General features: G+C 42.7%; 1 protein-coding gene across 1 annotated transcript; it reads left to right on the forward strand.

Annotated features, from left to right (window-relative positions):
- Nucleotides 1-7,084: 7,084 nt before the first annotated feature.
- Nucleotides 7,085-12,402, forward strand: LOC149200548 (uncharacterized). Its single transcript, XM_089400973.1, has 6 exons — nt 7,085-8,175; nt 8,259-8,857; nt 9,083-9,585; nt 9,676-10,721; nt 11,182-11,356; nt 11,683-12,402. The coding sequence occupies exons 1-6, from the start codon at nt 7,085-7,087 to the stop codon at nt 12,400-12,402; spliced, it is 4,134 nt and encodes a 1,377-aa protein (XP_089257099.1).
- The last annotated feature ends 517 nt before the right edge of the window (nt 12,403-12,919 follow it).

A 12,919-nucleotide genomic window follows, 5' to 3' on the forward strand; every position in this document is an offset into this window, starting at 1 on the left:
CCAAATACTTCGAGTCAGGGAGGGGCCACTAGTGAGCATCGTCGAAAGATTAAATTCCCTTGTAAGATTTGTCAAGGTGAACATCTCACTCACAAATTCCCTCAAATGGATGAAGTTCATAAGCTCCTTTCACCACTGCAATCTACCTCGCAGTCTATTGTTTTAACTCATCCATTTCCTACACAACCACAACAACAAATGGTTGCCCAGCCTCCTCCACCTCCGCAAGGGGGAAATGAGGGGTCATTTTCTCATTCCACCAACAGTTCATGTGTCTTTATGTGCAAGGAAGATGTGAATGTGACTACATAATCCAAGTCCTATGATGTTCCTGGGTCGAGTTATTATCCTAAGGAGTTCTTGGGTTCCACTAGGCCTCTCACATTAGATAGGCCTTTGGAACCTATCTATCACCCACTGAAGGTTGTCTTCCATAAGACAACACATAATCCCTATTCTATGGCCGCTCAATAGTACAATATTGTTGAAGATCTTTCCCAGGCTCCTGTTGCCATGTCTGCCCTCAATTTTTTGCAAAGTTGTTTTCAACAACGCAAGGCCTTGTTTTCTTCAATTGGTGGCGTAGATACATCTAACTCAAGCCTGATTGTGTTTAATGTTGACAAGGCTTCTCCACGACTTTCCGACCAGATTTCTTTTCAGATTATCATGTGTGTCTTCCATAATAATATTCATTGCACCTTGGTGGATGAAGTCTCTTCAACTTGTGTCATGTCAACATCATGTTGGAAGGCTCTTGGCTCTCTGGAGCTCGCTAAGTCTAATATTACTCTTCAAGCCTTTGATGGACATAAATTTGTGGCTAAGGGGGTTCTTGCAAAGTTCTCCATTGAGTCAGGGAAACAATTGTCTATGTCGATGTTGAAGTCATCGACGCTCCTTTGGACTATAACTTGCTCCTTTGTTGTATTTGATTCTATGCCATGATCGTTGTTGTCTCTTCTATATTTTGTGCCCTTTTCTTTCCTCATGAAGGAAAAATTGTTACCATTAACCAACTTGACTATTACATGCCATCGACCAAAATTTTGAATACAAGAAATTCAATCCCACTTGTGGGAGATAACCCTAGTTAGTATCAGAGTGTTGGTGCGAGGTTGTTTAAAATCTTATCTTTTATTGGGGTATTTCCTCAATTACCACCGCCTGATATTCCTTCATCTTCTTCTACAACTCCTATGCATATGATCTCTTCCAACACCTGTGGCACCATAGACCTCCTGATCCTTGGGTGGTTTCTCATTATCTTATGGAACACGATCAAGCCAATGAGCCTCCTATACAACCTTTAGTGGAAGAGATTTCCTTCTTGGCAATCCTGTCAGTAACTCTTGATGTTGTTTAGAAACTCCATACCAATATGGAATATGACCAAGTTCCTTTACCCACATGAGTCATCACTCTGCCAGTTCCACATGACTCCCTCCATGACAAACCTCCACGACCAGTCAACTCAGTAGTCATGGATCTACCCATTGATAATCCTAGGGATATTAGGCCTATTTTGCCTCAATTATCCCCGATTCAGAACAATTAGAGCTTGGAAACATAAACCTTGAATCGACTCAGGGGGAACCTCCTCAGTGTTCCTTGGAAATTCCACCCATAGACCGAGTCAAGTCTTGGGATTCTACTACAAAAATTTCCAACGAATTATCCACTTCATTTCCACCTGTTGACGAGCATCTTGTATCCCCTTTATGCCTTAATCCTCCCTTATGTCCTCAATTTAATTTCAAGAGTGCAACAATGTTAGATGATCCCTGGCTTGGTCAACCTTTCCGGGTTGGGCAATTTAACTTCCTTTGGCATGGCCCCACATTTATGCGCCATATGGTACATCCACTCCTCCATGAAAACGCATATAGAAACACTTGGTCTGTGTCCACATGTGGGCGAACTTTAGCATCGCCTGTCATAAGGGGATTTTTGAGGTCTAAAATGGGCATGCTCAAAATTTGAGTTAACCCATAGAAAGATAAGTTGAAAATACGAGTTGAAAAAATAGTTTTGTCTTTTTTCCCTCTAAAATTTGATGATGTAATCTAATCTTATTTTATTATTTCCACTATTATTTTATAATTTCCTTAGGAGGCCCATTTTAGACCTCAAAAATCCCCTAATGTGGACAACATTTCATTTTCAAATATTTTATATAGGTGTGTGATGTGATTATTTTACATGCCTTATTTATGCCAAAAATCCAAATAATATAATATAATATAAAATTCAAAAAACCAAAAAATATATGTGCTTTGTTTACCTCATCCATGTTTATTTGTTTCATTATGTGGTTTAACCATCGGCCTAGTCTTTCTGGATTATTTTTATAGGATAGGGTGGAATTTTTATTGTGACATACATTGGGCCTGAGCTATGTTTCCTCTTACTGACATATAGGGGTAGGTCATATATTACCGTCATCAATGCATTCTTGGCCTTCAGTGCCATCTTTGTGCCTTAGGTTTGACCCTGTCAAGTTATGGAATTATCCACTCTTTTCTATGCACGTCGTAGCTTGGTAGTAGAGCTTACCTATACATGGATACCCTAGTCTAGCACCTCTTTGCAGTCCTAGTGTCCATGCAATCATTTTATCCTCTTTTCATAATCCTTTCTTCTAACCCGCCATGACCTAGAATTTCATCCCTTATGATTGCCACTTTTATCAGCCTACTTCTTCATGATGAGCATTGGTTTCTTCATTCCATCGTCATCATCTATATGGCCTATCATTCACTTTCACTTAGTGTTTTACTCTTTCTTGAAGGAACCACTGCAATGAGTGGTCCTATTATCTAGCCTCTTGTCCTCCTTATCATGAGTCGTTTCACCATTACCTATACCACTTATTCCTCCAAGAGGTGTTTCCTTTAAGCTCTTTTCAGACTCCTTAATTTATAAAATATCGCCGAGTGAACTTGTCTCCTTCGCGCTGTTTAAAGTACCAGAAGGGTCTTCTAGCCAATATAATTTTAACTCTTTTCTGGACTGAGATAAACTAGTTACACAAAATGAATACCCTAGTCTATTATTGCTAGGAGGTTCTCCCTTATATACTTATATCTCTTTTGTGGGTTTGGGGAACAACTCTACAAAAGAGGAACTTATAAAAAGAGAACGGAGGGAACATTTGTTTCCATTAGTCATGAAATGGAAGCATCGTTTGCATCACCCTTGAACACGACACATGTTTGTTTCATTGTCTCGCGGTTGGTTTTTATCTTGCCTAGGAGCCATACCATACATATGAGTTTGTCTACTGCTTCGATTGGTACTCTTCCAATCATATGGAGCATGCCTTGATGCCTCCTGCATCGTTGCATGTTATCACATGGCACTCAATCATGTTCCCAAGTCACTCTTGTGTTCTGCCACTATGTGTTCAAGGGAAGTCTCAACCCGTGTCAGTAATATGTAGGAGCATGTTGACCTTTTTGAGTGCTCCATCCCTATGTCAGTTGTACTTCATCACTTCATGACTTCATCCATACATAACATCATCCTGGTCTATTGATGGGGGATACATCAACGCCCTCCTTCGATGAATCTTCTCCTGTCGAATTCAGTTCATTATCCAAGAGCTTGATCTAGGAACTATTAGTACCTTGGAGCTTGCAAATCTCAGCGGTAGGGTTGCTTGCGATCGACAATGGGTTTACATCATTGGATCCTGATCGGTTGAGTTCACAAGTGTTCGATTTCAGCTCATTTATTCACACTTGGTGGATTGTACTAGGTACCTTGGGGTACATTTTCCTCATTGGTGGATCCTGTCGTGTCTGTTACTAGTTTACCTCATTGGATGGTAATCAATCAGTTTATACCATGTTCAACATCAGCTCATATGTTCATATGGTGTATATTTGTACCATCAGAGTTATGTCAAAGACCCTAGGTTAGGGACATATCACTCTTATATGGAATCCTTCCCAAGATGTGTTGGAGTTATGTATCATCTATGTACTTTGAGTATTATCCTAGGACACTTCTTTGTCTATCATATGTCCATAGTCCTACTGATGTATACTATGACATATATCCACATTGTATTTTTTGGTGGCTATGCTCTATTTGTTGAGTCACATGGATCCATTGTGTATAGTTTGTAGCCATGTTTTAGCATTTCATGTCCATATTTAGTATTTATTTATGACCATGTTTGTATTGAGGATTCCATATTCATTGCTAGGGTTGATCATTTCCACCATAGGAAGCTAAAAATCTCAACAGAGACGATGGTTGGAAATTGAGTAGGAGTTGGATTCTGACCCTCTCCTTATGATCCTCTTGTCTCTATCCTCCCCCTTTTCTTATTATCATTATATTAATTAAAATATTTCTCTAGCTCCTAAATTATTTATTTTGAGAATATCCCCTCCCCTCCTTTTCTTTATATATTGATAGCATATATTATCCCTTATCTTAATTCATTATATATTGATAGCATATATTATCCCTTATCTTAATTCATTATCCGATCCTATTTTAGCATAATTAATTTATTATATTAAACTCTTAATTTCTTTGTTAGCAAATAATAATTTAATTCCATATCCACTTGGGAGGATGAACAAGTAATTAAGGAGGCATATCCAAAATTATTTGGTAGTATATAAACATGGGAGATGTAACATCCCCCGGTAAAAGAACTGAAAAGAAATTGATTATAAATACCATAGTAAATTATGATGATTAGGATTAGGAGAATTTGATGACAATCGAAACTTTTTTTTTAATAATAAATTATGTTGTTCAGTTATGCAGCAGATATGACACCTTAAGGAATGCCTAAAGTGTCTCACATCGTGAATTGGGTAGACAGTTATGGGCAGAGGATTGCTGCCCTAACTTCTCCTTGAGAATGAATTCTCAAATATGTAACCAACACAGTTATTCTCTGAAATTCTGGGAGTCACTAAGCCTAAACCTCTGGACCCCCAGAAAAGCTTCTAGACTCCGATGGCCAAACAACCGAGTACCTGGCAGTTTGCAGAGAGGCCAAAGCTCGAGCGCAAGCGATAAGCTCCCCTCGTACATATGTACCATAGGTGGGTTTGGACTGCAAGAAGGATTCACCAGCATTAGTAAAAGAACTCGTAGAACAAATTATTTCTCCGAAAAAGGAAAAAAAAAACCAACTTACTAAGAAAACCGTATGTCTCAGAGGATTACCGTTGCAGAGGTGGTGGAACAGAAGAGTCGTATTGCATGTTGAAAATATCTCCTCTGCAACCAGACTTAATCCCCTTTCCTGCTAGTTCATGAGCCAGCATTCGAGAACGGTAAAAAACGATGAACAGAATAGCATAAACCTTAAACAGTAAAGAACGATGAATAGAATAGCATAAACGTTAAACAGAATGATGACATACTGAACTGATAAGACCTGGCAGTAGGGCTTCAAGCTGGTGAGGGCGACCATGAAGAGGCTGGAAGCATTGAACGAAGTTCGGTATCGTTGCAGAGAGGGTTTCCAATCTCTACAACAACCGGCACAAATGAGCAACACACAATGGGCTTCGCGAGGGTAGTTGCATAATCCTAAACTCAAACAATCTCCACCGTCGAATGTGCAACTCCATCGTGAACCCCTGATGTGAGTTCCCACTCTTGAGACGAACAGGTGTATGGCTATCATGAATTAACATTTAAGTTGTGAAAAGACAGAAAATGAGTGCTATCATAATTCCAAAGATATTATAGAACAGCGAAAAGATATTAAAAAAAAAAAGGTGCTAAAATGTACATGTTGAAATTTATAGGAAAAGAAAGCAACCCTTTTAAACCTACTTTCTACGAAGATAATAAGAACGCGGAGGCATGAGAAAGCAACCCTCTTTCGGTCTAATTTTAATTAATTTCTTTTCAACCCACTTTGTACGAGGGTAAAAAGAAATGACAAAGCAACCTTATTCTTAAAATTTTATTGGTTATTTTTAATTACATAAATATAAGACCAATAAAAATGAAAACATTTTAATTTTTATTTTTTATCTACATAACCTAGAATCTCATATTATTGAAAATATAATTTTGAATTTTTTTTAGTATTAATAAGAATTCAATCTGGTTAGTGTGCTCTTTTATGTGACTAATTGTTCACTATTAGATTCTCAAAGAAATGGTATTTATCAATATTCTAGCCTACCACATTAATAATATGAAGAAATCTTCCTTATATGACCATGCTATACTAGATAAATCATATTAATATATGTGCACATAAACAAATTTATATTTTTATTATTTTTTTAACGATACTACACATTAATGTGACAATATCGGGGGGTGTAACACCTTCCTCGAATGGATCGCACGCGCAAAGGTTTGGGCTAGGGTTACCTTTCGCGCATCTACTGCGGACCATCGAGACTAGGGCACGATAATTTCTAAGCCTAGTTTCCTACCGCTGCGGTCACGATCCTGGAACCTACAGCTGCAGCAATCCCGTTGTTATCCCTTTAGTCTTTTTCGGCGCGGTCATAGTGTCAGATATGGATGTCTCGGAGCTGGAATCGGTGGACTATTCGGCGGATCCATCGCCGGACAAGGTTATATTCGGGCGGCCCTGTTTCGGACCCCGTTCGCAGTTCATGCCCTCCTCATCGTCATCGGTTCCTAGGCTCCCACCTTACCATACCTCCGATGCGCCCATTGTTTATCGTAACAACCCTTCATCTACTGGAGCTTTTACATCTGAGTCACTGCCTTTCGAGGTTCCTCCACTCTCGCCAGGTTCTCTGCAGTTCCTGGCCTCTCATACCCCTCCATCGCCCTCTTTCGACCCTCAGGCTCCGCCTCTCCTATCGGTGCCACTCCCTCCGCCAATCTCTAACCCTGCATCTCACCCCTCTGCATCTGGATTGCGCCCTTCTGGTTGCTTTGAATCTCCTGCGGTCACTACCCGTCCCGCACCGCCCCCTCCCAGGGAAGGTATCACCAATCCTCTGGCTGATCACCCATCGACCCCTCGATCCGGCAAAAGAAGGTTCACTGTGTGAGAGCTACATCGAGGGATATCTCCATTAAATTCGACGAATCGAAGCCGCTCGGGGAATATATGGACATCGCAAACACAGTTTTGGTAGGGCACGTCAGGGGCCGAACATACTCGAGACAGAGACTTATTCTATGGGTCAAGGAGATTTGGGGCGGAGTATTATTCGATCTACCAGAGGTTGACGTTCTTCCCAGAGGCTGGTTCTCACTTAAATTCTCCAAGGAAAGTCAGACTGATCTGGTACTGGGGCGTTACTGGCATATCGAAATGGCCCCGGTACTCCTTAAGCGCTGGAGTCCCCTTTTTGAACCAGAGCGGGAACAGCTTGGTGCAGGACCGATCTGGGTTCGCCTCCCGGGTCTTCCATTACCATTCTGGGCCGAAGAAGTGTTTATTCAGGTCGGCAATGCCCTCGGGACCTACTTGGACTTCGATCGCACATTTGTGGAATCAGGGAGTCGAACACTTGCTCGGATTTTGGTACATCTGGACACCCGGGAAGGGCTTGAGGAGCAAGTCACACTTCAATGGGGCAAATGCATCAGGGTTCAGCTCTTGGATTACGAAGGAGTCCCCTTCCGCTGCAGACGATGTCATAAAGTTGGACACCTTGCTAAGGATTGCCCTCTCAACAAGAAAGCTGAAGACACTCCGAAGCACACCCCGACCTCCTCCAGGATGGCATCTTCAAATACTTCTCGGCCACCTTCTGCTGGTTCATCCCCTTCGGCTCCAGCACCAATGGACGTGTCTGGACTCCGGCGTCCCTCGCCTCCTATCACTAGGGCACGCTCGGCGGCTGAAGCGGGTATGTTCTCTGATCCTCCTAATTCTCATGTTCATTCATCGGTTGATGTCATTGATCCCGCAACTCTTTCTCCTATGATTCATTGCCCTCTTAGTTCTGCTCCTTCCACCTGTGCGGACCCAATCATATCCACTTCTCCCCATAAGGATTGCTCCATCCCGCGATCGTCCTCCCCTCCTCACCCATATTTTCTTCGATCTCGAAACCCTGCCAGAGAATCCCCTATCAAACATTCCAGGCTGGGCATTGTTGTTTTTGAAGGGGGTGTATCGAGTACCAGAGGGAGAAAATCCCACCTCTCTAAAGCCATTAAGCTTGCTGGGGCAGAGGTGGTCTCTGGAAGGCAATCGACCATTGACGGGGTCCTTAGAGCAGGACACACCCCGAGAGGTGTTCCCCCATGAAGGGTCTTTCATTTAATTGTAGAGGACTGGCTAGTTCCTCCAAGAAACTAGCCTTGAAGAGGCTCATTGAATCTGAGCCCTGTGATATTATCATGTTACAAGAAACTCTCTGCACAGCTGATCAGTGTACACAAGTCCTGCTCACCTTGGTCCCTGGTTGGATTATCTTTGCAAACGATGTTGTTGGTCGATCCGGGGGGCTTGCCATTGGGATCAACCCCCGTACCATTAAACTAAATTCCAGTTGGGGGGGGGCTGGATTCATTGGAATGGATATTTTCTCTGCTGACCTCGGCATGGATCTTAGAATTGTCAATATTTATGCGCCCTGCTCCCAGCGAGAAGCATTCTGGCAGAACATCCTTCATCTCCCTCTACTGAATGAAGATCATGTCATTATCGGAGGTGACTTAAACTTCTCGCTGGGTTTCAGGGAGTCCTGGGGCTCGGATGCTCAAATTGACCGCATTACCGATTTCATGCACAACCTGCTAGAGCAATCTAATTTTATAGATATCCCCATGCAGCGCCCCCTTCCTACCTGGAGGAATAGAAGGGTTGGGGACGCTGCCCTTGCTCGCAGACTTGACAGATTCCTACTTAAAGGGACTCTCCTCCAGCGTGTGCATCTGTTCCGACAATGGGTTGGCTCGGGGGGGCTATCGGACCATAACCCTATTTATTTGGAGATTCAGGGACCTACCAAGAAACCCAAAGCTCCCTTCAAATTCAACCACACCTAGCTGAAGGATCCCTCATATATCAAGTTGGTTAAGGATTACTGGATAGCTCATCCTATCAATGACATTGAATCATATGCTAAGAGTTTCTGCAGGAACCTTGCAGAATTAAAGCATATTTCCATTCAGTGGGCAAAGGCGAAATTGGAGAGGGAATCAGCACAGCTCACTCAAATTGAGGCTGATATTTGCTCTCTTACTGACGATCGGGGCTTGGGATTCATCTCTGTGGCTGACAAGGGCAGGCTAATTGACTTGGAAAGTCAAAAAGCCAGGATCCTCAAAGAGAGGGAGGAATCTATCAGATTAAGAAGTAGAGCATTATGGATACAAGCTGGGGACGACAACACAAAGTTCTTCCATAGCTATGCTAAGAGCAGGAAGGTTTCTAATACAATCTGGAAGCTCCCCTCTCCGGATGGTGAGATTGCAGACAATTTTCATAAACTTGCACACCTGGGCACCACCCACTTCAGGAATTTGTACAAGAGTCCCTGGGAAGTCAACCTTCTGGACATCATCAATGTGGCAAATCACTTCCCAAGATTCGTGGAGGATGAAGATGTGGCGGATTTAACCGACCCTGTTACAGCTGAAGAACTTGAAGGGGTGTTGAAGTGGTTCAAGAAAGATAAAAGCCCCGGCCCAGATGGATGGACCATTGAATTCTATCTTGCCTTTTATGAAGTTCTGGGGCAGGACCTGCTGAGGGTGGTGGAGGAGAGCCGCACTACTGGATCTATTTATCATGCTATCAACTCCACGTTCATTGCCCTCATCCCCAAATCTGATTCCCCGGAATCCTTTGATGAATATCGTCCCATTTCTCTGTGCAACTGCTTATACAAGATCATCTCTAAGACCATTGCAAACCGGCTCAGACCTATCCTCTCCAGGTCCATTGCTCCGCAGCAATTTGCTTTTCTAGACTCCAGACAGATTCATGAGGCCATAGGGCTTGCACAAGAGGCCCTTCACTCCATCTGGTCCAAAAATCTAAAAGCCATCCTCCTCAAAATCGATCTCTCCAAAGCTTTCGATCGTGTCAGCTGGCTTTATCTTAAAATGATTCTCATTCATTTGGGGTTCCCACACTCCTTTATCACTTGGATAATGGCATGCATCACCTCCCCCTCATTCAGTGTCCTCATCAATGGCTCGGCATCTACATTTTTTCACTCGGAAAGAGGTCTGCGACAGGGATGCCCTCTATCACCTCTTCTATTTCTCTTGGTCATGGAAGGTCTCAGTCGCCTCATGGAAGCTGCAAAGAGGGATGGTGATATTGGTGGGCTTGGCATATCTGATTTGTGCTACCTTACACATCTACTATTTGTGGATGATGTACTTATTCTACTTGATGGCAATGTCAGAGACTCTCGAACTTTCTCGAAAATCCTGCAAAGATTTTCTGCAGCTACAGGTATGCTGCCAAACCAGACGAAATCCACCATCACCTGTGCTCGCACTACTGTACAGGAGACTCGGACTGCCCTACAGGCTTTTCCTTATTCGGTGCACTCACTGGATAGAGGTATTAAATACCTGGGATTCAATCTGAAGCCTACCTGCCAAAGGATAGCTGATTGGGTCTGGTTGGTTGCCAAACTGGAAAAGAGGCTTTTGGGTTGGAGCCACAGATACCTATCTAGGGCTGGCAGACTGGTGCTCATCAAATCTGTGCTAGAAGCTACCCCAGTCTTTTGGATGGCACTAGCCTGGATACCAAGGAACATCCTGGGGAGGTTGTAGCAGCTTTGCAACCGTTACCTATGGAATGGGAGTCAGGAGAAAAGAATATTTGCTTGGATTAGCTGGAAGAAAATCTCTCTACCTAAAAAATGGGGAGGTTGGGGCCTAAAAGACCTCCCAGATTTCGCCAAAGCATTAGCAGCCAAGATGGGATGGACCCTGCTCACTAGGCAAAATCTGTGGACACATGTTACTTATCACAAATACATTTGGCCTCGCAATATTATGGATTGGGCCCGACTTCCATCCTGGTCTTCGAAAGGAGGCTCATCTGTCTGGAAGGCCTTGATTGATTCCCTTCCCCTCATTCGGGACAACCTGGCTTGGCAAATAAATGATGGTATGACAGGCAGGATTGGCATGGACCCTTGGAGTAACTGTGGGGGCAGACATATATTAAATTAGGAGCTTATCAATTATCTTCAAGACCGGGGGATTCGGCATTTTGCACAGATTGCTGACCCGCTACGCACAGACATCTTCTCTCAAGCGTGGAAATCTGCCCCATCTTTGGATCTCCCTATACATTGGCACCGGGAATGGGATCAATATATCATGGCTTTATCTGAATCCCACATTCGCATCAAGCAAGGGCCAGATGAACTTATTTGGTGCCCAGCGGACCATGGTATATATGCCCCAAAGCACGGTTACAGTGCCCTTATTACTCACAGATCTCCGGAACAGATCCACCCATGGTGGCATACCATATGGAAGATAAAGGCCTCTCCCCGATCCAAACTTTTCTTCTGGTGTGCTCTCCATGGTATCGTCCCCACGGGAGAATAGCTGACCCGCAGAGCCATACATGGCCCTTCTTGGTGCACCTTTTGCAAAAATGCGTCTGAATACACAGATCACATCTTCCTTCTCTGCCCGACTATCCAAAACATATGGAGGAATATTTGTCAGCAATTGGGCATTTCGGGACATTGGAGCGGTTCTGATTTACAGGACGCATGGAGTAGCTGGTCTCGATCCCACCCGGAATCCAAATTAATCAATCTCCCTCCTGTGGCCACCTGGTATATATGGCTCGCTCGGAATAGGGCCATTTTCGAGGATCGACCGATTTCGGGATGCCGGATTGAAATCGTTGTTATTGCTGCATATCAGGAGTTACCAGATCCGCTTCCTACCAGACCCAGAGCCATTCAGCCCATGCCTGAGATTGACAGATCCATCCCATGGGCTTTTTTCGATGGGGCAGCGAATCAAGCCAGGTGTGGAGGAGGATTTGTCCTTCACATTAACGATCAACATAGATATCTTGCAAAATTGGGTTTCGGAAATGGATCTAACAATTTTGCTGAGCTCTCTGCATTACATAATCTTCTACATTTTGCATTATCTCATCAGCACTCACAGATCAATATATTTGGGGACTCAATGGTGGTTGTAAACTGGATCAATAATGTCACTACTTGCCATGCACACACTCTCAGTAATTTATTACACAATACTCTCACTCTCAAAGCAGCATTTGATCATTTCACTTGTGTGCATATTTACAGAGAACACAATAGCGAGGCTGACAAACTATCCAAAGAGGCCTCGTCACTTCCCCGAGGCGATGGACAAATAGTGGAGCAGAACGGGTCAGATGAGCATCAGTTTTACCACCGACCATATATAGATCAGAGGCAACAGAGGGACAATAGTCCCAATAGCTGACAGAGAATAGAGACCAATATGACAAACTGCTGATATATTTATAAATAGAATCATTTTGTACAAGCGAATAGGCTGTAAAGCCAGAACAATGAAATGTAATTAGCACCTATTTTGTTATACACTGATCACACCTGAAAAGGTGAATTTTGTATGAACAAGACAGTAATGCCACGGCATCTGCTTATGTAATTTTCAAATATTAATGAAAGTTACTGATTTTTCCAGGGGAAAAAAAATGTGACAATATCTCCTATATTAAATTGTGAAACAAATCCTTCAATAAAAATAGTTAAATTCAAAATATATTTCTTTCTTAGAATTAGTTTTCAACACATATGCTTCCGACCCATAAAGAAGATAATGCATTCTTGCTTAAGCAAGTATTTGACAAATTAATGTGACAATATCTCTTATATTAAATTGTGAAACCAATCTTTCAATGAAAATAATTAAATTTAAAATATATTTCTTTCTTAGAATTAGTTTTCAACACATATGTTTCCTACTCATAAAAAAG

Source organism: Pinus tabuliformis, chromosome 2_1 (genome assembly GCF_031772625.1).
Source record: "Pinus tabuliformis cultivar Carrire ecotype Pingquan chromosome 2_1, CPIR1, whole genome shotgun sequence".
Classification (NCBI taxonomy): domain Eukaryota; kingdom Viridiplantae; phylum Streptophyta; class Pinopsida; order Pinales; family Pinaceae; genus Pinus; species Pinus tabuliformis.

Coding starts and splice junctions, on each gene's coding strand:
- LOC149200548 (XM_089400973.1), top strand. CDS start 7,085: ATGGACATCGCAAACACAGTTTTGGTAGGGCACGTCAGGGGCCGAACA. Junction 10,722..11,181: donor CCAAGGAACATCCTGGGGAG/GTTGTAGCAGCT, acceptor CATTTTGCACAG/ATTGCTGACCCGCTACGCAC. Junction 11,357..11,682: donor TTGGTGCCCAGCGGACCATG/GTATATATGCCC, acceptor TCTGATTTACAG/GACGCATGGAGTAGCTGGTC.